This window comes from Sebastes fasciatus, chromosome 2 (assembly GCF_043250625.1).
Source record: "Sebastes fasciatus isolate fSebFas1 chromosome 2, fSebFas1.pri, whole genome shotgun sequence".
Lineage (NCBI taxonomy): Eukaryota > Metazoa > Chordata > Actinopteri > Perciformes > Sebastidae > Sebastes > Sebastes fasciatus.
The window spans coordinates 15,261,915-15,283,199 of NC_133796.1; the positions used below are offsets into that span (position 1 = coordinate 15,261,915).

Here is a 21,285-nt window from a genome sequence, read left to right on the forward strand (position 1 = left end):
AATTCAAGGGAGATGCAAAATAACAGCACAGTCGCACAGCAGTTCGTGAAATAGTCACGAAATTGTAATGTACTGATTTGGGTACATAGACACAAATTTAAAAAAATTTCGTGATCAGCACACAGCTCGTGAACCAGTATAAAGAGCGGCAAACACTAGGTAGCAAGGAAGTCGGGGTGGATGGGTGGTTCAAAAAACATAGGACTTTCACCCAGGAGACCGGTGTTTGTGTCCCGGGTGAAACTACAAGTCAAAGTTGATTTATTTGGCACGTAACTTCCGTACTTAAGTTACGGCAATGCCAGAGTTATTTTAACCCAAACCACAATCTTTTTTTAAAGCTAACGAGACTTCCGTACTTGAGTTACAGCACTTCTGGTGTTATTTTAACCCAAACCACAATCTTTTCCTGAACCTAAGTAGTTTTGTTGCTTAAGCCTAACCAAGTCAAACATTTCCTAAGCCTAACTAGGTAGTTTGTTGCCTAATCCTAACCAAGTCGATCTATTCCTAAACCTAACTAAGTAGTTTTATTTTGAAAAGCCTGGAGCGGAAAATGACACGTGCATCACGTGTTTTTGAAAGTCGTGCTGAGCGTCACAAAATTTGTGTCTATGTACACGAATCAAACAGATTACATTTTGTGACTATTTCACAAACTGCCGTGAGACTGTGTTGCAGATACATACACCACATACACCACGAAACACAAATTTACAACACATGCACATGCTAGGAAATCACAAGTGTCCACGAGGTTGATGATAAACAATGACTTAAAACCTGTGTATCCAAAGCACTGCTGTCTGAAAGGAGAAAATGACAGAAGGGTGGAGAGTTAGGAAAGAGCAGCTCACTGGAAAATGCACTTAGTTAACTTAGGACACTAATCTACTATTACCGGCCGCCTGATGACACAATTCTGTTTTGCCAAACAATTTATGCAGAAATGGAGGCAGAGTCAACATGCGCCTCGGGGAGAACAGAGGAATACCTTATAAAGTACAACGAGTAGAAAAAAGCTTAACATAAGGCTCTCAGCTAAAGGTTCAAATGTGAATATCATTATTTTAAATAATTCTATATCTAATCGATGAAGCACAAATGAAATTCCTTTGATCGATAGCATTACCTGAGTTAACAATCATAGCTATGACATGGGACATTAGGCAAGCATAAGCGGTTGGTATCACATTGCCATTTGAGAGACGAACTGCAAGAGGGCGAGCCCTTTAAATAAGCAAGACTGCAGAGGTGTAATTACTGTGCTATTGATCCATGGGTGATAAATGGCAGCATAATCATGATCTAATGTGCTACAAACGGAAAACAGCTGTTCACAAGAGAAAGATCAAATTGCTGCTTTGATTAAAACAACACGATACATGCAGTTAGTGCATCACTAATGCAGCATAAGGCAACGCAAATTAGCTTCTTTCTTTAATTTGCCAGTATCTATTCAGTTTTGTTTTGTTTTGTCTGGTTGAAAGTTGACACCCGTTGAAAAAAAATCACATCATGAAAATATCAATTGATAACTATTAAAATAGCAATTACTCTGGATATGCACATTGATTGAGGGTAAGAAACTATTTGGTGGATGCTATTACCCAAAGTGCTTCATACTGTAGTACCATTACTATTCACCACAAGTGCATAGCTCTTCATGATGATGGTCCTCATGGAGGCTCTGATCATTTAAAAAACATTCCAATTTATACAACCTAATTGTTTAGGTGGTATAAAGTAGTATAGTAGTAGAGTACCCATTTATTTCTGGGATTCACCGATGTTATCTTATGTTTGCTCTTCTCTTGGGTAGGAGAAAAATGTACGAGTTGTCGAGAGCACTCTTACCAAGTTAAGAAAAAAAAAATCTTGTTTTCACAACGAAACATAAGTTTTAATTTTCAGGAACATAAAAAAAATGAATATCATATCATCAAATATAGATTATTATATGTTTTAGAGTGATTATAATGATTGGATTATTAAATTTGTGGGCTAAATAAATACTATTGGTCAATTGATCCCAATTAAGAATATAAAAACCCTTGGATGTTATTGTGTACGTTCAGCTTCTGAATGCCTTGCATACTGCTTGAATGTTGTGTAAACGCCATTGCTGATGCTCTGGAAAATCACTTTGTTTAAGTGTATTTAACAGTACCAGTAACAGTGGTGATATAGACCTATGTCTGTTTCAAAGCATATGCCGCCCAACCCCTCAGCATGCCTTCAATGGCACCCCCTGTTCAGATGCCTTCTGTGGCCATCCATCCATCCATCCATCTGTCTGTCTGTCTATCTCTCTACATTTATCTCTACATCTAAGTTCTTCTTCTTGTTACAGCATTTTTTGCTGCCACCCTTCTATTTACACACGGCGCGACACCTGATATAGTGTTTAAGGGCTGTGGCCTTTGCTAATAATAAACAATCAGCCACACACCTCCAGTTTATGATCAAGTGGGATCATCATTGAGCAGATTTGGATGGTTAAGAACGTTTGGTGCATCTGGAGTTGACTTCACATTATTTTTTCTTTAGACAGAAAATTAAGAGAAATTTAAGAGAATGTAGCTGCATGAGGCCCAATATATTGTTACTGGACGAGGTGACATCCAAAAGCTGCACACACGCAGAGACACAGCACTCAAAGAGGAGCTGAGCTGCAAGTGGGTACCATGGACAGCGATCAGCTAAGCTACTTTCAGCACGGCTATACGAGATAGAGCCATCTCCTCCACCAGCACGTCTGCAGCTGCGCTAGATAAAGCCAGACCACAAAGATAGGCTGTAGGTCGCCGCTGATATAAACCTCATTTCACAGGTGCCTTAAATCTGTGGAACAAAAAATGTAATTGATTGCTAGGAAGACCTCTGCGTGTGTGTGTGTGTGTGTGTGTGTGTGTGTGTGTGTGTGTGTGTGCGTGTGTGTGTGCGTGTGTGTGCGCGTGTGTGTGTGTGTGTGTGTGTGTGTGTGTGTGCTGTGGGCAACGTGTTGAGGTATCAACAGTAGCAGAAAATCCTGTATTTCTGTGCCGACACACATGGTCACACCGCACATAGATCAGAGCTCGCCAGAGCAGAAAAAGCCTGCGTATGGCTGATAGTATAACAAGAGCTGACCCCTGCTCCAACACACAGAGGAACATGTGTTCTTATGTGGACACATTCAGGCACACATTTACAGGGACGTACTAACTCACACATAGTGGTGTGTCTATATACACACAGAGAGAGAAGAAAGTCCTCTAAGCCGGGAACAAAAATCATTATTAAATCAAGAACACCTGAATCAGTGATTGATTTCCACAAGACCCTCGTTTCTACAGACGGTTTCTCACAATAACAGAGTATGTCATGATCACAGTCCAACGCTGTGAGTGTGTGAGGATATTTCCAAGAAGCTCATTTAAAAAAAAAGACAAAAACCAAGATAACAAAGAGGAGCAGGACCTGTGACAGCAACTCGAAACCTTTATCCTTACTTTTAAATTCAAGGCTTAAGAATGAATGGTAGAAAGGCCGCAGCAGTGTACGGGCATGAACAGATGGTGCCTTCTAATGAAACTCGTAAGCTTGTGTTTACAACATGGGAAGTCGTGTACACGATATACTTGGCGTTCAAATGGTTAAGACGTGAAAACACTGCTGCTAAGCAACGGCAATATTAACGTTACTGTCGGCGTCGAGAAGCCACAGAGGCTAACAATTTAGCAAGCTAAACATTTTCCTCAGACATATTATAAAATTACAAAGAAAAACAATATACGACTAAAAATTACAATATATTCACTTCTTATGCACCAACAAATTAACTCCGCCATTTCTGACAACGTCAACAAACACGTCACAAGTCATGAACTCGAAGCTTTCAGAAACGTTCCACTTACGAGGTCGTGAAAACCACAAGAGGGGGGCGTTCATATGGACTTTTCTCGTGAACACGGTAAACACGACCCCAATTTGAAGGCACCAAAATCCCTAAAGTACGCCACATGTTTGTCTGCCGTGCAGCCAAAAGCTACATCCATATTGCCCTCCACATCACATATTGTCATCTCAGTATGGGCTTGAAACCTTACAGTTTGTATACAGTAATAACATTTATAGCTATTTGTGATGCATCCTGCACAAAGTTTATTCTACAAACCAGCAGAGAGGATTTGTGTAGAAGTGGAGTCACTGACTAGTGTAGCAGGAAAGTTGAGAGGGGCCATGAGGTCGAGGCTGACATGACCACCAGTTTGTGGTCTGGTTCATTGGATCACAGTGCCAGCAAGATCCCAGCATAGACTACAGGTTGCAAACCTGAAGTGAACACATCCTGATAAAAAATAAAACTCACTGGAGCAGAAAAGCCTGCTGGTGTAATCTCGTACACCAAGTTTCAAGTATCATGAGAGCAAACAAAGTCCAGTAACTTCAGGTAAAAGTGAACAAGGTAATGTTTCAAAGACAAACAACATAATTGAATACTTGACAGGTTAAATTTGTATGATATCTATGACCAGTCTTCTTAGCATTAGGCCCACCAAATGCTACCGAGTACAGTGCAGGATTTAGCACAAAGTGAAAAGCAGCTTTGCACTGGCTGGGTTAGTTTGGGTGTGTTCAGGCAGCTTAAAATGGCCTCTATTTCCATTCAGTGTCAAGACAATAATTAGTGTGACCTTCATACTGCTGCAACAGTGGCATTCAACACTTCCACCTCTACCTAGACAACATTGATTTCTTAGGACAATTTTTCCCTGACCTGAATCAGTTATAGTTGCCTAAACTTGACAAATAGTACTTCAGGGTTGGTGTGTCTTCGACCCACCAGTGAGCAGATTCAGGTTACTTTAAAATTGAATCAATTAAATGAAAAATTCAGACATTGTTAAATGTCATAGCAGAAAGAGCACAGATGTAATTAACACTGTTTTAATGGATGAATTCCGCTTTGGCAATTCACCTTGGAACAGAGCCATCATTAATGTGATTAATACCTGTGCTTTTCTTTTCTTCTCAAGACATCGAACGGTTCCGTGAAAAATGTCTATTACTCTAATAGTCTAATACTAATAGTATTGACGTTACAGTACTTCATTACTCAGCCCAGCTCAATGGAGGGTGCCTTCCAGCCGCCGCACCCACATTTCTCATCTCAGGTAACGTTAATAACATGTGTGGCAATAAAAAAAATTAATCACCGGAGCAGCCAGACTAACGTTACGCACTTGAACTAACATGGCATACTCAACATCAACAGTTAGCTTAGCTTAGCCCCGGTAACAGCACGCAGATTCTCAAAAGCCGTTGGGGCTCTCACACTCCTACAACTCTACACAAAACCCAAGTGATGCCAAGAGGACAACCCATATTGTTTGTGACCCAGCAGCCATGTTGAGAACTGTTGAGGAAATACCAAGCACCGCCCACCAGTCGGAGCACACTTTCTCATTTTACAGCTAAACAGTACACTACAGGATGTTTCTGAAAACATTTGAGGTGAGAAATAGGCATTATAGTAGCAGAATATTGATTCATATTTGATCAGCGCTGCCTAGTTTGACCGTTTGACCTAGTTCGCGAGTGATTGACAGCTGCCTCCGTTGAATGAACAGCCAATAGGGGCGCTCTCTCTCTGAAATGAGCTATGATTGGCTTTTTCAAAGCCTGAAAACAGAGCCGTGAGGAAGTGCAGAAGTCTAGTTTTCTCTCAGAGCACTTGAATTACAATATGCTGAAAGGATATTGTGAAATTTTAGCCCAATGATGCCAAAAACATTCTGCCTACTGACACTTTAAACTATATACGTTAGGCCTACTAAAGAAAAAAAAATCAAAAGGCTCTGCCTTTTATATTTATTATTTTCAATTATTCATTTATAGTGTTTAAAGTGATAAATAATGTGTTTCCGTTCACTAAAATGTTTATTGTTGTGATTCGCTGGTGAGTCCCCTGAGCTTCTGGAAACTATTTCCATTATATTAATGTATTATTTATTTATGTATTATGTAATGCTGGATTTTTATAGCATTCATTGCAAACATGCATTTGATGTCTTTATAATATACAATGATGTGTGATCATTGCTTGCACCTCATTTACTGTATAGCAGTTGCTATATTTGAACATGTCAACATCATCATATTTGTTGATTATATTTTGAATTATTATTCTCAATCTCCAAAGTAACCAAAGGTATTAAACAAAGGTGGTGAAATAAAAAGTACAATATTTGCTTCTGAATTGTAGTGGAGTAGAAGTATAAAGGAAATACTCGAGTATAGTAAAAGTACATCAAAATTGTACTTAAGTACAGTACTTGAGTGTATGTACTTAGTTACTTTCCACCACTGGGATATTCTCTTTGTATTTTACAACTTAAGTTTTCACTCAAGTCGGACTGCAAGGAAATATATAGAGTTGGATTTAATATAAAAACATTTCATATCACATTTTAGACAATTAAAAGCTGCTTCATTAATATTCTTACCAATTACTGGATTACAGGATAACAGATTTGTGATAAAAACAGGAGGACAAAGGGGAGACGTGTGTAGTGAGAGATTGCAGCCCTGCAGGGTTTGATGTAATGTAATGTGCTGGCTGGTCAGAGTGAGATGGGAATGTCCTCGCTGCCTGTGCTACCAATTTGTTCACTGCTTGTCCATTTGATGACTCAAATAATACCACATGACCAGACCATCTCCAACTCTAGAAGAAAACACATCAACTACATTATATGTGCACTCACTGTTCCCATCAGCTCCTATTTTTCAGCTATGACTTACAGCTATGTTTGAGGCTGTGGTGGGCTGATGTCAGAGGGTTTATTTAGTTCAATTCCAGCGCAAAAATAGAATCCCTGTAGGCATGAACCAGGAATAGAGCATTGGGGTAAAATGGGTTATCTGCGCTTATCTAATCAGAGATACGCTGGTAAATTGTACAAAAACTACTGCCTTAAACTGAGTTATTATGAAATATGCAAGTTTAGGCAAAAAAGTACAAGTGTGATGATAATGAGGATGACTTGTCAACACCGCAATCAGAGAGAGAGCACAGCGTTTCAAGTGTCTATTGCAAGCTAGAGTCACAGCTCCTCCAAGTTGTGAACTGTAGAGTGGAGGCTTTCCCTGTTTACAACAGTCAAATGAAAACAGTGATATTGAATCAGTCAGCTCTTTGAATTGGATATCACCTGAAACAACAACTGAGACTCTTCGTTCCCCGCATCTGCATATTTCATATCAACACTTTCTCCAGAAATGGTGCACTAAGCATAAAGAGGGTCTACCTCCTTTGCTCCCCCAGGAGCAAGCAGTAAACTTCACTAGCAGCAGACCTCTATAAATATTCCAAGCAAGGCTGACCTGGTTACAGAATGCCCTTGGGAGCGTGAATTAGCATCTGAATACAGACGCTGCTGTAGTCGGTTGAAGACAGGCCTGGCAGAAGTGGCAGCACTGCTGAGACTCCCTTCACAGCTCCCGCACAGACCAGCCAGCATGCTTCAGAGCACGAGCATGAAGAGCACACATCAGCGACACGAGATGAAGGCATAAAACTAATGAGGGGGGAGTATACAGTATGCATGTCTGTGCTTCCACCTATGGCTATTTCTCCATCAGTAGTATAATGAGTTTTAAGCAATTGTCACATAAATGCAATGCTTGGCCATCAACTCTGAGCAAGTGATAGAGATTGTGTAAAAAGGTCATGTAATGCAACATTCAAGGATTGCTTAAAACTGGACAGAGTCATAGTTCTGTAATGCATTGGGCAATGTGTGAAACATAAAATATAGCTAGACTTTTTGGTCTGTCCTTTTTTCAACAAACATTATAATATTCTATTTAGAGGATAAACCACTTATTGACAAAATAAAAAGCACTTCAAGCAAGTATAAAACCTTTTTAGGGATATTGTGTCTTATTTGTAGGATTCTAAGCTTTGCTACAACCTAAATAATGTGCATAAACATGCCCAGAAATGGCTAGCTCCAATATTTACAATGATCTTTTATCATTAACTTAAGTATAAAACTAGAAAAAAAATCAAAACAGGTAGGTTATTTTATATGTAGGATAATACGTAAGGAAGGCCAGTTAGTTGCTATATAAAATGCGGACCCAAAGATTTGAATAAACACAAACAAACATTAGCCTTTCTTTTGTTTCCGCACTGTTGGGTAAAGTGAAAACTAACAATGGCTATGACATCTGGACTCATACGTCACTGTTCATAGAACCAGGAAACACTAGAGAACAATATAGAAAGACTGTAGAATGCTATAGACAGGGCCACTAACTAACTTATGGAGAGATGAAGAAAAGAGCCATCAGACCGTGAGGACAATTGGTCACACATTTTCATTTGGAGAGTCATAAGCCTCGGAGTCTACAGCATGCCTCGCCTCGCATATGCACGAGTCAACAATAAGAAGTGAGTCAATCAGTCAATGAGTAAGACTGGACTCGTGGCGGATGCCGGCGCATTTTGGCTGCCGCTCTGTTTCTAATGTTAAAGTCATGCCGTTTAATCAACACATTTGACGCTATAACTTGGCTGGTATGTTTATCCTGCTCGTTTGTGGCTACATGCGAGCTAGTATCCAGACTGTCGGATCGTCATTTAACTCTTCTCGCCTGGTAGTCCAGCAAAAGCTATGTATAAGAATAAATTACATACATTATCCACCAGATGGCACTGACAAATTTGTATTTTATATATATATATATATATATATATATAGGCCCATGCATTGTACCAATTTGTTTTCACTCAAATATCAATATTGCTATTGACCTCAAATCCATTTAGTGGGACGTAATTACAATTGGTTATATGGATGGGTTAACACACATTTGAGAAATGGATTGATTTGAATAATTGTAATGGTATATATTGACCTACTGTAATCATTTTTATGATATTGTATAGTGTATAGTGTACTATGCGTCATATGAGTTGCAGTTCGTTGGTCTTAAAAGGTTTGTAGGCATGGTCACATACAACCATATAACAATATAATTTAAGCGTTTCAGTAAATAATATTCTCTGCAGGATGTTTGGTCAGTGAAGCCACTGAAAGGGTTTGTGCACACATATGTCATACAGTCTTCAGGCCTGTATTCCCTGAGCTACAGTACCTACAGTACCTCACCATGAGTACTGCAGTTGCTGCTCCATATGTAGGTCAAGAGCTTTTTCGTTTTAAGTAAGAGCGGAAATTCCCTGGTCTCTTTTTTCATTCCCGTTGAAAGACTGCTTTCCTTCAATGAATCAATATTAACCATTTATATACCCACGTTGATATTAAATCTGCAGAAATATCCCTTGAGCCTCAGTCCAGCTACAAGGGAATGTAGTATTGTGCCATGGGAATACAAATACAAAGTCAATGCCACCAATAACACTTCCATCCACCTTCAGAGAGAGTCCCCTCTTCAGATTTTCAACTAAAAATAAATTACCAATTCAAAGAGACATCCTTCAAAGAGGTTCCCATAAATCCAGCAGTATTAAACCACCAAGTTTCAAGTCTACAGCTCGTCTCCGCCACATAAATGAAAGTCATTCACTATGATTCAGACTTCCACTAACAACACAGAGGACCCACTGGATTACCAAGGATACCGATGCTTTTGCATGTTTTAGCTCAATAACTAAAAATTGTGTACTCTACATTACATCCACACCATTTTCCAAAACATACTATAAATATTCCTCCTCATAAGCAGCCCAAAAAACATGACATTATTAAAGTATGCTCCAACATCTCAAGCTGAGATGTTGGCTATTTTTGTGAAGCACTGTTACGGTAAGTATTCAGAATTTGTAGTTAAATGTGCTACAGTAGTTCTTTTAAGTCCTAGGTGTTTGGTTTTTATGACAACTTACTGTTACTGTTACGGTTGTACTAGTGTATTGCCATGTAAAGCCTTGTAAAACAGTACAAAATTTAAGTGACACTGACAAACAAAGAGTGAAGAGCCATACCCCCAGCCAGGATCTGCTGCTCCAGTTCAGACATCTGTTTCCGGTAGGCCCTCAGTGCTGCCTCCTTGAATGTGGGTCTCACACGTTTCTTGGGTGGGGCCTCTGCGGGCTTCTCCTCTGGAACATTTTTGTTTTCATCCTCCTGATGTTGCTCTACTTTTTCAGACACCTCAGTGGCCTCCTCTGTTATCTCCTCTACCTCCTCTAACTCCTCATCAGCGTTGTCCATCTCCTCTGTCACATCGTCATCCGGTTCTTCTACGTCTACATATTCCACCATCGCGTCATATTCAGCCGTGTCCTCACTGTAAACTTCATCCTGACTGCAATCGTACTCCAGAACACATGCCTCTTTAGCTGCCTCATCTGTGGCTTCAAAATCATCTTGAGGTGCCTCAAAATCCAGAAAGGCATCATCGTCTTGAGAGGCCTCAATGTCATCCGACACATCATAGTCCTGAGAAGTCTCACATTCCTGCACAGGTTCATCCGTCTCCTCTCCCTCACTAGCATTAGTTCTGTTCTCCAAGTTAGCTAGTACCTGCTCCATCACTTCAACATAGTGGGTCTCATTGTCCACTGGTTGTTCCCCAGCTTCTGCATCTGCACTTGCTTTCTTGTCCTCTGCCTTCCTGAAGGCAGGCTCTGTGTGGGCATCTGAGTCTATTGTAGAGTTAGTTACACCAGAGGTGGACAGGGTGCGGAACCGCCCCATGAATGATGAGTTGGTGGGCTCCTCCTGAGGAGCAGGGGTAGGAGCAGGGGTACCAGACTTCCAAACAACCTCCAGAGCTGACTTAGCCCTCTGCAGTGAAGAGCCAAAGCCAAAACCAAAGGACTTCTCACTAAGATCTATGCTGAGCCTACTACTCCAAGACTTGGGAACCTCCTCAACCTTCTCTGTCCGAATCTCGCTCTGACTGCGGTACATAGTTGTAGTCTTATTTTGGGTCTGATGAAAGCTATGATTGACATCCAGTTCAGGGAATTTATCTTTAGGAACTACTTTGGGTGTTTCCTTAGGGGCATCTTTCGAGGCTACTTTGGGAGCTACTTTCGGGGCTTCTGTTGGGCTGGCCTTAGGGGACTCTTTGGGGGGCACCTTAGGACTCTCTTTAGGGGCTACGTTCGGGACTTCTTTAGCTGGAATCTTAGAAACTTCTTTCAGTGGAATCTGAGAAACTTCTTTAGGTGGAATCTTAGAAACTTCTTTAGGTGGAACTTCTTTAGTGGGTACTTTACCAGTCTCCTCAGATGCTACTTTAGGCATCTCTTTTAGGACCTCTTTTGGGGGTAGTTTTGCAGCTTCTTTGGTAACCTCTTTAGCAACAACCTTTATACCTTCTCTAGATGCAACTTGTGGGGGATCTTTAGCAATGACTTTAGGAGACTCTTTAGGGGATTCTTTAGGGGACTCTTTAGGGGTTGAAATGGGACTCACAATTGGGGTTATTTTAGGGCTCTCTTTAGGTGACTCTTTAGGACTTTCTTTAGGAGTCATTATTGGGCTCTCTCTTGGGGTCACTTTAGGAGTGACTTTAGCAACCTCACTAGAAGTTATCTTAGGCGTCACTTTAGATACTTCTTTAACAGTGGGCTTTGTGACATCTTTATGTGGGACTTTAGGACTGTCTTTAGGGAGGGCTTGAGAGGATTCTTTAGCTGCTGATTTCTGAATCTCTCTAGGTGACTCTTTAGGAGCTGCTTTAGAGGTCACTTTAGATGAAGCCTTAGCAGATACCCTCGGGCTTTCCTTTGGCAATATTTTGGTGGTTTCTTCTTTAGGAGCCAATTTGGGTTGTTTATTTGTAACTTTAGCTGCAGCTTTAGGGGTATCTTTAGATGATATTTTCGCGTTTTCTTTTGTGATCATCTTATTTACCTCCTTAGACTGCCGGGCGGATGGTTTGATGACAGGCTCCCGTTCTGTGATGGGAGGAATAATGTGGGTGGTTATAGGTGGTAGGGAAGATTCTCTGTCGAGCAACATGAATTCTTCATCTCCTTCAAATTGTAAATCAACCTCCTGACATTTAGTGATGTTTTCTGGAAAACCGGGGATGGTTGACGGGTCAAAGGGACTGCTAACCTCTATGGAGGCTTCCAATCCAGAATCAGCACCCTGCTCCAGATGATGCCAGTCTTTCCAGGGTGATAGGTCTCCTTGCAGAGAGAGCTGGGAGCCACTGTAGTGGCTTCTGTCCCCAGACAGGCAGACAAGTCCATTGCTCACCCCACTGTCAATAGTTTCTGTAGTCTCAACCTCATTGTGTTCATATGTTTGATTCTCATGGCTTAGTGGGAGACTGTCGCCAGCGTACCAGGACGAGGCCATGTCTTCTTGTTTTCTCTGCCACAGTTCCTGATCTGAGGAGGACAGCAGGGAGCAGCCATTAGCCCGTGTAAAGAACTGACTCTCTGAAAAGTCTTCTGAGTATGACTGGCAAAGTTTTGAGCAGTCAGACTCAGAGCGGCTGAGTTTAGGGGTGGAATAGTCACTCTGGGAAAGCCAACCAGGGGTCAAATCAGCGTAGTAGGCCTTTGCATGCTTGTCTGGGTCATAGTAAGTGTCATCAGCATAGTGAACGGCGCCCGAGTAGCCTGCTTCCTCTCCTGACCGGCTTTGGTCATGGGCTCGCCTCTTCTCTGATTTGCTCTTGTGAACAGGCTTTGAAACCACCATTGCATATTTATTTCTGCTTAATTCGTCTAATTCTTTATCACTGTCCATTGAGTCCCAGTCATCACTCTCCACCACTTTATCCTTTCCTGAGACCTTTATATCCATGCTTTCATAGGTTTGTGAGGAAGACATTGTTTTGTCTTTTCTCTCCTTTCCTTCATGAGTTAAGCTATCAGTGGAGACTGTAATGCCTGTTCCTTTAAGCTTATAGCACTTTTTTAAGACTATATCCCTCTCTTGGGTTGTTGCAAAAATAACAATAATAGGCCGGGGTTTTGCATTAGAACATTCTCTCTGTTGCCCTAACCTATGAGCAAGCTCAATTTTAATTGTTTTAAGGGCATCAATGAAACCCATTTTGTCTTTTAGTATTTTGTATATTAGAATCTCTGTTTTCTCTGGCCTCTCTTCAGGAACATTGAGGAACCGCAAGGTTGAATTATTGGCCTGGTGGCTTATTTGTTTTATGTAGTCATGGATATCACGTGTTTCCCTTCTGGACTGGACAAATCCTGAGCGAAGCTGCTCAATCTCACTCTGAACTACTTCCACACTGCTGGAGATCTCATCAATGGAGCTTTTTAGAGCATTTACATGGCCACGTAGCTCAGACAGTTCTGTCTCTATCTGGCTGATCCCCTGAAGCTCCTTAAAGATCATCTCCATGACATCCTGAGTCTGACTGATGCAACCGGTGGAGGAGGAGCCAGGCTCCAGTGTCGAGCTCTTTTGCTGCCGTCCAGCGCGGTCCAAGGACTTGCTCCGTATGCCCAAGGTTTTCCTCCAATTGCTCACCTCGGAGTCTGAGGAGACGCATTCCTGACTCTTTTTCCATTTTCTTAACTTGCGTAGAGCACCCAGCCTAAGTGTGTGTAGACTGGAGCGTTCCACTCGTTCACCCTCAGAGCTGCCATCGGAGGGAGCCAAACTGATGAGGCTCTTCCTGTTTCGTCTTACCGGCATAGTGTGTGATTTATGCTCATCAAGTCTCCTGACAGGTTTTGTCTCACTCAAGGAGTCAGAGTGACTACTATCTATCAAAAGAACCTCAGGAAAAATACTTTCATTATTATTCAAAAAAAGAGAGTTTTTCGGGAGTCCATTTGCTATAGCTACACGATAACTGAAAGTGGGTGACAGGGATGAACAGTCGTTCTTTCCGTCGTCTTCTTCAAGTGATATGTTACGTGCTGAAGAGCATTTGGAAATCTTTTTAACGGTAGTCTTCAGTGTGGTAGAGAGAGTTAGATTGTGTGCTTGCAAATCAGTGGTCAATTTGGGTTCTTTATTTTCGCTTCTCTCTTTCTTCTTTATTGGGTTTGCCAATTTCTTTGTAAACATTCCTTTGCAAATGTTTTTAATGTAGGATGATATAGTATTTATTAGGACAGAAACCATGGATGGCAATCCTGTGGACTGTTTTTATCATCTAGTGAAAGGAGAAGTTGGCTGAGAACACAGCAGTGGTGAGCCAAGCACAATGAACCTGTGCTTGACAGCGGGATCCCAGCTCACGATCACTAAAACCACAGTCCGCGTAGAAATGCACTTGTGGCCTTCCTCCCGAATAGGAACATCTCTCTGAAAGACAAAAAAAAGAGAAAGAAATATTTACTTTACAATTTCTTTGCACATTTCCAGATCACACTTAAACACAAGCAGGAAGAACATATACTGAGTTATTACGCTGCAATTACAGACACAGTGGACAATTTGTTACATTTTTAACACGCATAATGTGAAAAATCTCTCATTGAGCAATCTCCAAACTTATTATGCAAAGAAACCAATGATTCAGATGCAGAATAAAACTGACCATTTGAACATTCAAACATTTTTTTTCAGTTTTATAATTTGATTTTATGAAACATTAAAAATGATTGTTACGTGTATGGCTTTACAGCAAATCCCACAAAGCTTGTCAGCCAACCAACCTAGATGCTACTTAAACTGTATGCAGAGAGAGAAGGAAAGACAGCGAGAATGAAAGGATTGTGTGTGTATGTGTGTTTGTGTGTGTGTGGGAGGGGGGAGTAGGATTAGAGGGGTTGGTAGTGTAATCAATGCACGTGTATATGACTGCGTGTGCTTTCATGTATGTATGTACTGTATGTCAAGGTCAATAAACGGAGGCTACACTGATGTATCCAGCTTCCATCAGCAGGAGAGCCAATTATTCTAATTGCTTCAGTGCTGCAATACTCTTGTCGGAGTGTGTTCTTGAAAGCTTGATGAAAGAACTTGGAAACAATATGTTCTATATACATTTTTTTTTTTTATTTTCTATTCTAAAATCATATTCAAATCATATACAAAATCTGTTTGTTGGCTATTTTCCATATATTGATTATAATGATGAGGATGTTTTCACTAATTGAAATGATGAAGTTAATGACCTTTATGTTGTCGTACATTTAATGTCCCAATTAGTTTAATTGGAATGGTTCAGCACCTGAACCGTTCAGGTGTCATAATGCATGTGTGCAGCAGACTAAAGAGGACGAAATGGCCATCTTAGCCTCTCGGAAAAGAGGCCAGAGAAATCCTGAATCGTGCTGCACAGTGTCAAGCCTTCAACAGCTTGCATTCTCTGAGAGGTGTGTGTTTCCTATAGAGTCAAAAGGGGGGTGTTTGTTGTGCAGAGAATCTGACAGCTGCTCCACATTAGTTCTGGGATATAGAACTTGATGTGTCTACAGTCTCATGACCACAGAGACATGCTCACTTCAAATGAGCTGTGAAACACAGCATCATGGTTATCTGTTAATGCTGGGCTCTGAAGGAGGACCAGGCATTAGCAAATAGAGCTTAAGGCAAGGTTGCCAGCATAGATGTGTTGCTGCCAGATACACGGATGATGAAATGAATCAAGTAGCCTGACTATTTGTTAGCTTCACAGGATAAGGTTTGAGGCAGGCCTGGGGCAGGAATGTTTGTGCAAGGAAAACACTAATAGTGAAAGGTATTGTACAATAGTACCAATCTTAAAGGGGACCTACTATGCTTTTGTGCTTTTCCCTTTCCTTTAGTGTGTTCTATAGTTTTTTGTGATTGTAAAAGGTCTGCAAAGTTACAAAGTCCACGCCAAAGGGAGTTACTCTTCCCAACAGAAACACTGCTCCTGAACTACCTAAAACGCCTTGCTTGAAGTCCCGCCTTTTCTTCCGTAACGTGGTGATGTCACCAAGTAACACATTTGCATAATACCTGTCTAGCAGCTAGTTTGGCACGCCCTCAAACAAAGCCAGTTAGAGCGGAGTCTGAAGAGTTTGGTTCGGATGACCAATCACAACAGAGTGGGCAAGCTGACCAATCAGAGCAGACTGAGCTTTTTAGAGGAGTTCAAACAGAGCGTTTCAGACAGAAGGTGAAAAGAGGTGATGCAGCACAGCCAGTATGAGAAGAATAAAAGCTTTTTTCTTTTTCTTTTTTTTACATTAAAGCATGTAAACATGTTCTAGTAGAAACACAAAATACAAGTATGTACCTGAAAATTACCATAATAGGTCCTCTTTAATATAAATTACTGCTTCTTATAAAATGGTCCTGGTACAGTCTACAGATCAGTATGGTCTTGAGTTGTAAAAATAAGAAAAAAGCAGCATCACAACTTGTCATCACAGAAATGGAGTGACAACAGAGTGAGATAAAGAAAGACTACAGTATAGTTCATGGTATGAGGAGGTTCATGACTCAGCTCTCCTGTAGATTGGCGTAAAGCCAAGAGCAGCCTTTTGCAATTGATGGGTCACGACCCAAAACTGTCCCCACCATAAATAAATCACATTACATATTGTTTGAATATGTTCTGACATTGCCTCGACTACTTCCACTGACATTTTTAGCTCTCATATGAATTTCAAACCTCTATCTGTATGCAAAAAAATACCGACACGCGCCGCAGCACAAGCACTGTCAACTTGTGTTAATCAGTGAGCAGATGAAGGTAAGTGCCTTGCTCAAGGGCACCTGTAGTTGTTATGGTAGGACAGTGATGGCTTATTCACTTACTCCACCAGGATAAGTGAAAAAGCCATTTCTGTTACATTAATTGTTTTGTCAATGTAATGGTATCCCAATAAAAACAATAATTCCTCAACAAATGATTACACCTGCAATTCAGTTGAATATTTAAAGCCGCTACACGCCCACACAGGTGATTCCACTTATGTTGCCTGATTAGACCTCTACTCAGGACTGTGTGGGCGTGTACAGACTACACTTGATTGACATCTCACTCACTCTCTCGTTAGTTTTGTTGCAAACTGTTATGATGGGAAAATGTACACTGGTATCATTATTTTTAGTAGGCCTATGTAGATTTTGGAATCATCACTTAGGCCCTGACTACATGTATACAGATATTTTTAAAAATGGATAAAATCTGTCCACATGACATTCGTTTTACAAAATATCTCAGTCCACACTCGAACGCAAAAACGACTCAAAACGCTCGCCGTAATATTTACGTCACCACAAGTGAGATCACAAGGGGTCGAGGAATTTTGTCACCAATCTTCTTACTCCAAAAGCACATTCAGTCACCATGTGTTCCCTGCTTTGGCCTCCTGTGACTGTAACATTTTTCAAATGTTAAGTAGTAATTAATCCGAGCGGTGCTAACAAATAGTAAAAAAAGCCGGCGGTCCGCCATCTTTGTTATTGTGTCTGGCTTATGCTCATTACACAAAGCAAGAGGGATTAGGAGAGGAGGTCATCGTTTCCCAAACGCTCCGTTTTACACGTCCACACAGATACAAAGTATCCGGAGTTTTTAAAAATCTGCACCCTAGAAGGCGTTTTAAAAAATAGCCATTTTTGTGACCCAAAACTTTGTTTGCATGTGGAGCTCCACCCATCTTTAACCTGAGTAAAGCTCTATTCAGCCAGAGTAATTGAAAACGTCTGTGTGCGTGTGACCATAAAGACTTTCAGCAGTATGAACTACGACAAGAACCTTTCAATTATATAGTCGCACCATTTAAAAAAGGCACAATGAGCAGGATTTGTAAGTTGCGGTTTGTAAACACGAGAAGGCCCCTCCTCCCCAGCTAAAACGAAGGTGACAGTGCTCACCAACCCCAGATTCACTCTCGTTTTGTAACAAGCCTTGTCCGCTTGGCGTTTCACTTTGCTATATTTGCTTTTTTTTCTTCGCTGTGTCCGCCATTTTCGAAGCTTCCTCTTGGATACGTGCTTACGATCTGGCATCTGGTCGCTACATTTTTACAGAGGTTGTCCCGAACACAGCAAAATAAAAAGAAAAGAGAAAATACAGGCAGAGGGCAGGGTCTCTGCAGAGACAGACACCGCCACACACTTCTAGTGGATCATAAGTGATAATTGGGAAGGATTATTTTTGTATCAGTCTATACATTGTTTTTTTAAGAAAATCCTACTCATTGTGCCTTTAATTATAAGTGGAAAACAAGTCTGTACTTATAATCAGTCAATCTAAAATCAGTGAGTTATTTTCCCATTCAGTGATTTCTTATAGCGTAGCATGTAGAAAGAAATCCCAAAATTGATTGTATAATATTATCTACACACTTGAATGACACAATATAATGAGCAGAATTGAATGCAGGCATGAAATAAATAGAAGACGGAAATCATGAGTGGAAATGTAGTGGATTAAAATGAAACAAAGTGAAGTGAAATTGAAAGGAATATATTAGTGAATTATAAAGGGAGTTAGACATGTGGGGGACACCAATAAATTATAGAAACTAAATCAATTGGTTACAAAAACAATTGGTTGATAATAACAACTGCCAACCTTTCTTAGCCAAACAGAGCAAATAATGCATCAAACTTTACTGTCTCCTTCAATCTTATAGAGAGCTGAGATCTCGGCGTTGGCCTTTTCAAGACAGCGGCTGAGGTCATGGCTCTGAAGCGGGGCTATAGCTGGTTTATTTGTCAGGGCTGAGATGAAGCACTTCTCGCTGGGCTTTTGGGTCAGCGATGCTGGGTTTTCCCCAGACTTTTCTGTGTGATCAAACAAACTTTTGTTGCCCTTTGCTGATGTGGAGGGGACACACACATAGCAGGAGATGTTGTCTCTGGTGAGCACAGGCAGAGTCTCTTAAAGTTGCAGAAATGTGCTGCTAATGCACAGCTAAAGACATTTCCCTCTGCGGGTTGTCAGTGCTGACTCGATATGGATACCAACTTGAATATAACCAAATAATCTGTTACATTGTGCAATAGACTTTCAAATTCAAGGTACAACAGTGGTTGGAAAAAGAAACAACATCTCAACAAGGCAAAAATATGAACCCTATATTGAGAAGAATACAGCATGTGGCAGCTTAAAGCAAGGGTAGGCAGAATAGTTTTGGCATCATTGGGCAAAAATTCTATAATAACCTTTCAGCATATTGTAATTCAAGTGTTCTGAGAGAAAACTAGACCTCTGCCCCTCCTCATGGCTCTGTTTTCAGGCTTTAAAAAAATCTAGCCCCGTGCGGCAGACTTTTGGCCAATCACAGGTCATTTCAGAGAGAGAGCGTTACTATTGGCTGTTCACTCAACAGAGAAAGCTGTCAATCACTTGCGAACTCCGATTAAACGGTCAAACTAGGCATCTCTGATCAAATATGAATCAATATTCTGTTACTGTAATGGCTATTTCTCACGTAAGCTGTTAAATGAGAAAGTTTGCTCCGACTGGTGGGCGGTGCTTGGTATTTCCTCAACTGATCTCAACATGGCAGCGAGCTCATAAACGTTCTCATTTTAAAGCTAAACAGTACACAAGTTTTTTCTGAAAACATTTGAGGCGAGAAATAGGCATTACAGTAACAAAATATTGATTCATATCTGATCAGCGCTGCCTAGTTTGACTGTTTGATTAGAGTTTGCGAGTGGATATAGTGACCGTTTTATAAAAATAACTTTTTCGAATCATATTTGCTCCAATTCTATCGACTGCAGCTTTAAATGTTTAAAACTAGTAGTAAATATCTGATTTGTGTCATTTTGGACACAGCTTCATAGTCCAGGTGTGAAGGGTGAACAGACAGAAATTCATGGTTCTGTTCATCATCACATAAAAATGGATCTTGCTTCAAGGAAGTAAATTGTGCATAACATGTGCTACCCTTTCAGTCCATATTGTGAAATATGTAAAATTGCTAGCCCATTTGATGAAGTATATCTAATTAAAACATAAATCTTTTTTTTTAAGCTGCATCTTGTTGAATAGCTCAATCATTACGGAACATTATCATAAAGCACTCCCCATGCAAATACTCCCAATAATGTCTGCTGGTTAATTTTGACCTATTATCTTAATGTGTTTGTGATGCAGTTGTTATAATGAACTAAACTAAATTGAGCTACAGCTACAATCATGGCTGACAGCATCTGGGATACGTCGCTGTTTACTGTAGCAGGGACTGGAACAACACTTATATAAAGCACTGTGGCTGCTGCACTCTGTCAGGACAAATCACAATAAAAGAGTACTAGTGCTTAATGAGTGTTGATTACCAATTAGGGAGCTGCCTTTCTCTGTACAGAGCCAGCATCCTGACATCTGCATGTTAGGGTCTGACAAATGAAGCACCCTCACCCTCTTCCACAGCTATACGCAAATGACTTGATAGTACCCACAAGGTATCGCCTGTATTGTCCCATTAGGGTATAATGATGCAAGAATTAGGGGAAAAGAATGATAGATAACTAGATCACCTCTTCCCACCCGTGTGTGTTATCAATTTGACCAAAGACCGAAGACACGGCTCAGTGAGCAGACTGCAAATGGGCTTACAAATGAAACGATACCATTTATTCCGAGCCATCATGACAAGCACATGTGAGAATGAGATTACATGTTGGTTATCTCGGTCTACAGCATCTCCGCTGTTGTTCATCTCCTCGCTTTGTAGCGTTGTAGAAGCAGATTCATGGTGATAGAGCTCATTCTGTAGCACCTATTTAGAGATAAATGGACAGTAGCTATTGGTTTTTATAATAGGATCGGTCACAAACATTTAATTTATGGAAGTAGCATGTGCTCACACAAACACACTCTGCCACCATCAAATAAAGCCCTGTGTGGAACACACACACAGTCCCCACAATAGATATACATTTTATTTAGGGCTGTCAAAATTAACGAGCTAAAATTAAACCTAAAATTAATTTTTAAGTTGTAGCGGGTTTTGAAGCTAGAGTGAAGATAATGGCATCATATGAAACTAGAAAACTATTGGTACCAACCATGTCGTACTAGCTTGCCGAGAAGGAGGCTAAATAAAGCTCCAAATTTACGCAAAAATTTGGCAAGAAAAAACTGGCATGGCCATATTCAAATTCATATTCCTTGATCTCTGACCTCAAGATATGTGAATGAAAATGGGTTCTATGGGTACCCACGAGTCTCCCCTTTACAGACATGACTAGGGATGTCACGGTACCAGAAATCTAGTAGTCAATACCAATACCAGTGATTTTACACGATTCTCGATACCAATTCGGTACCACGGGGGGAAAAAATTAATAATAAATAAACCCCATGTAATTCAACAAGCACTCCTTTATTAAAACATTTGAACATTACAAAAAACAGAGGCATGTAGCCTTTAAGTAATAA

The 21,285-nt window shown here is 40.6% G+C and overlaps 2 protein-coding genes across 3 annotated transcripts in view; both read right to left on the bottom strand.

Moving 5' to 3' along the window:
* insyn1 (inhibitory synaptic factor 1) overlaps window positions 1-21,285 on the bottom strand; it is a 625,574-nt gene that overhangs the window by 449,107 nt on the left and 155,182 nt on the right. The gene's annotated exons all lie outside the window — the stretch shown is intronic.
* unc13c (unc-13 homolog C (C. elegans)) overlaps window positions 1-21,285 on the bottom strand; it is a 133,400-nt gene that overhangs the window by 108,981 nt on the left and 3,134 nt on the right. The window contains exons 2-3 of one of the 2 annotated variants that reach the window (XM_074611026.1): window positions 10,001-14,260; window positions 784-806 (exon numbers count right to left, since the gene is read on the bottom strand). In XM_074611026.1, coding sequence (XP_074467127.1) covers window positions 784-806; window positions 10,001-14,081 — 4,104 coding nt within the window. In that variant the 5' untranslated portion in view covers window positions 14,082-14,260. Of the gene's footprint in view, window positions 1-783; window positions 807-10,000; window positions 14,261-21,285 lie in introns of those variants that run through there. The other variant, XM_074611033.1, reaches the window with a different exon arrangement.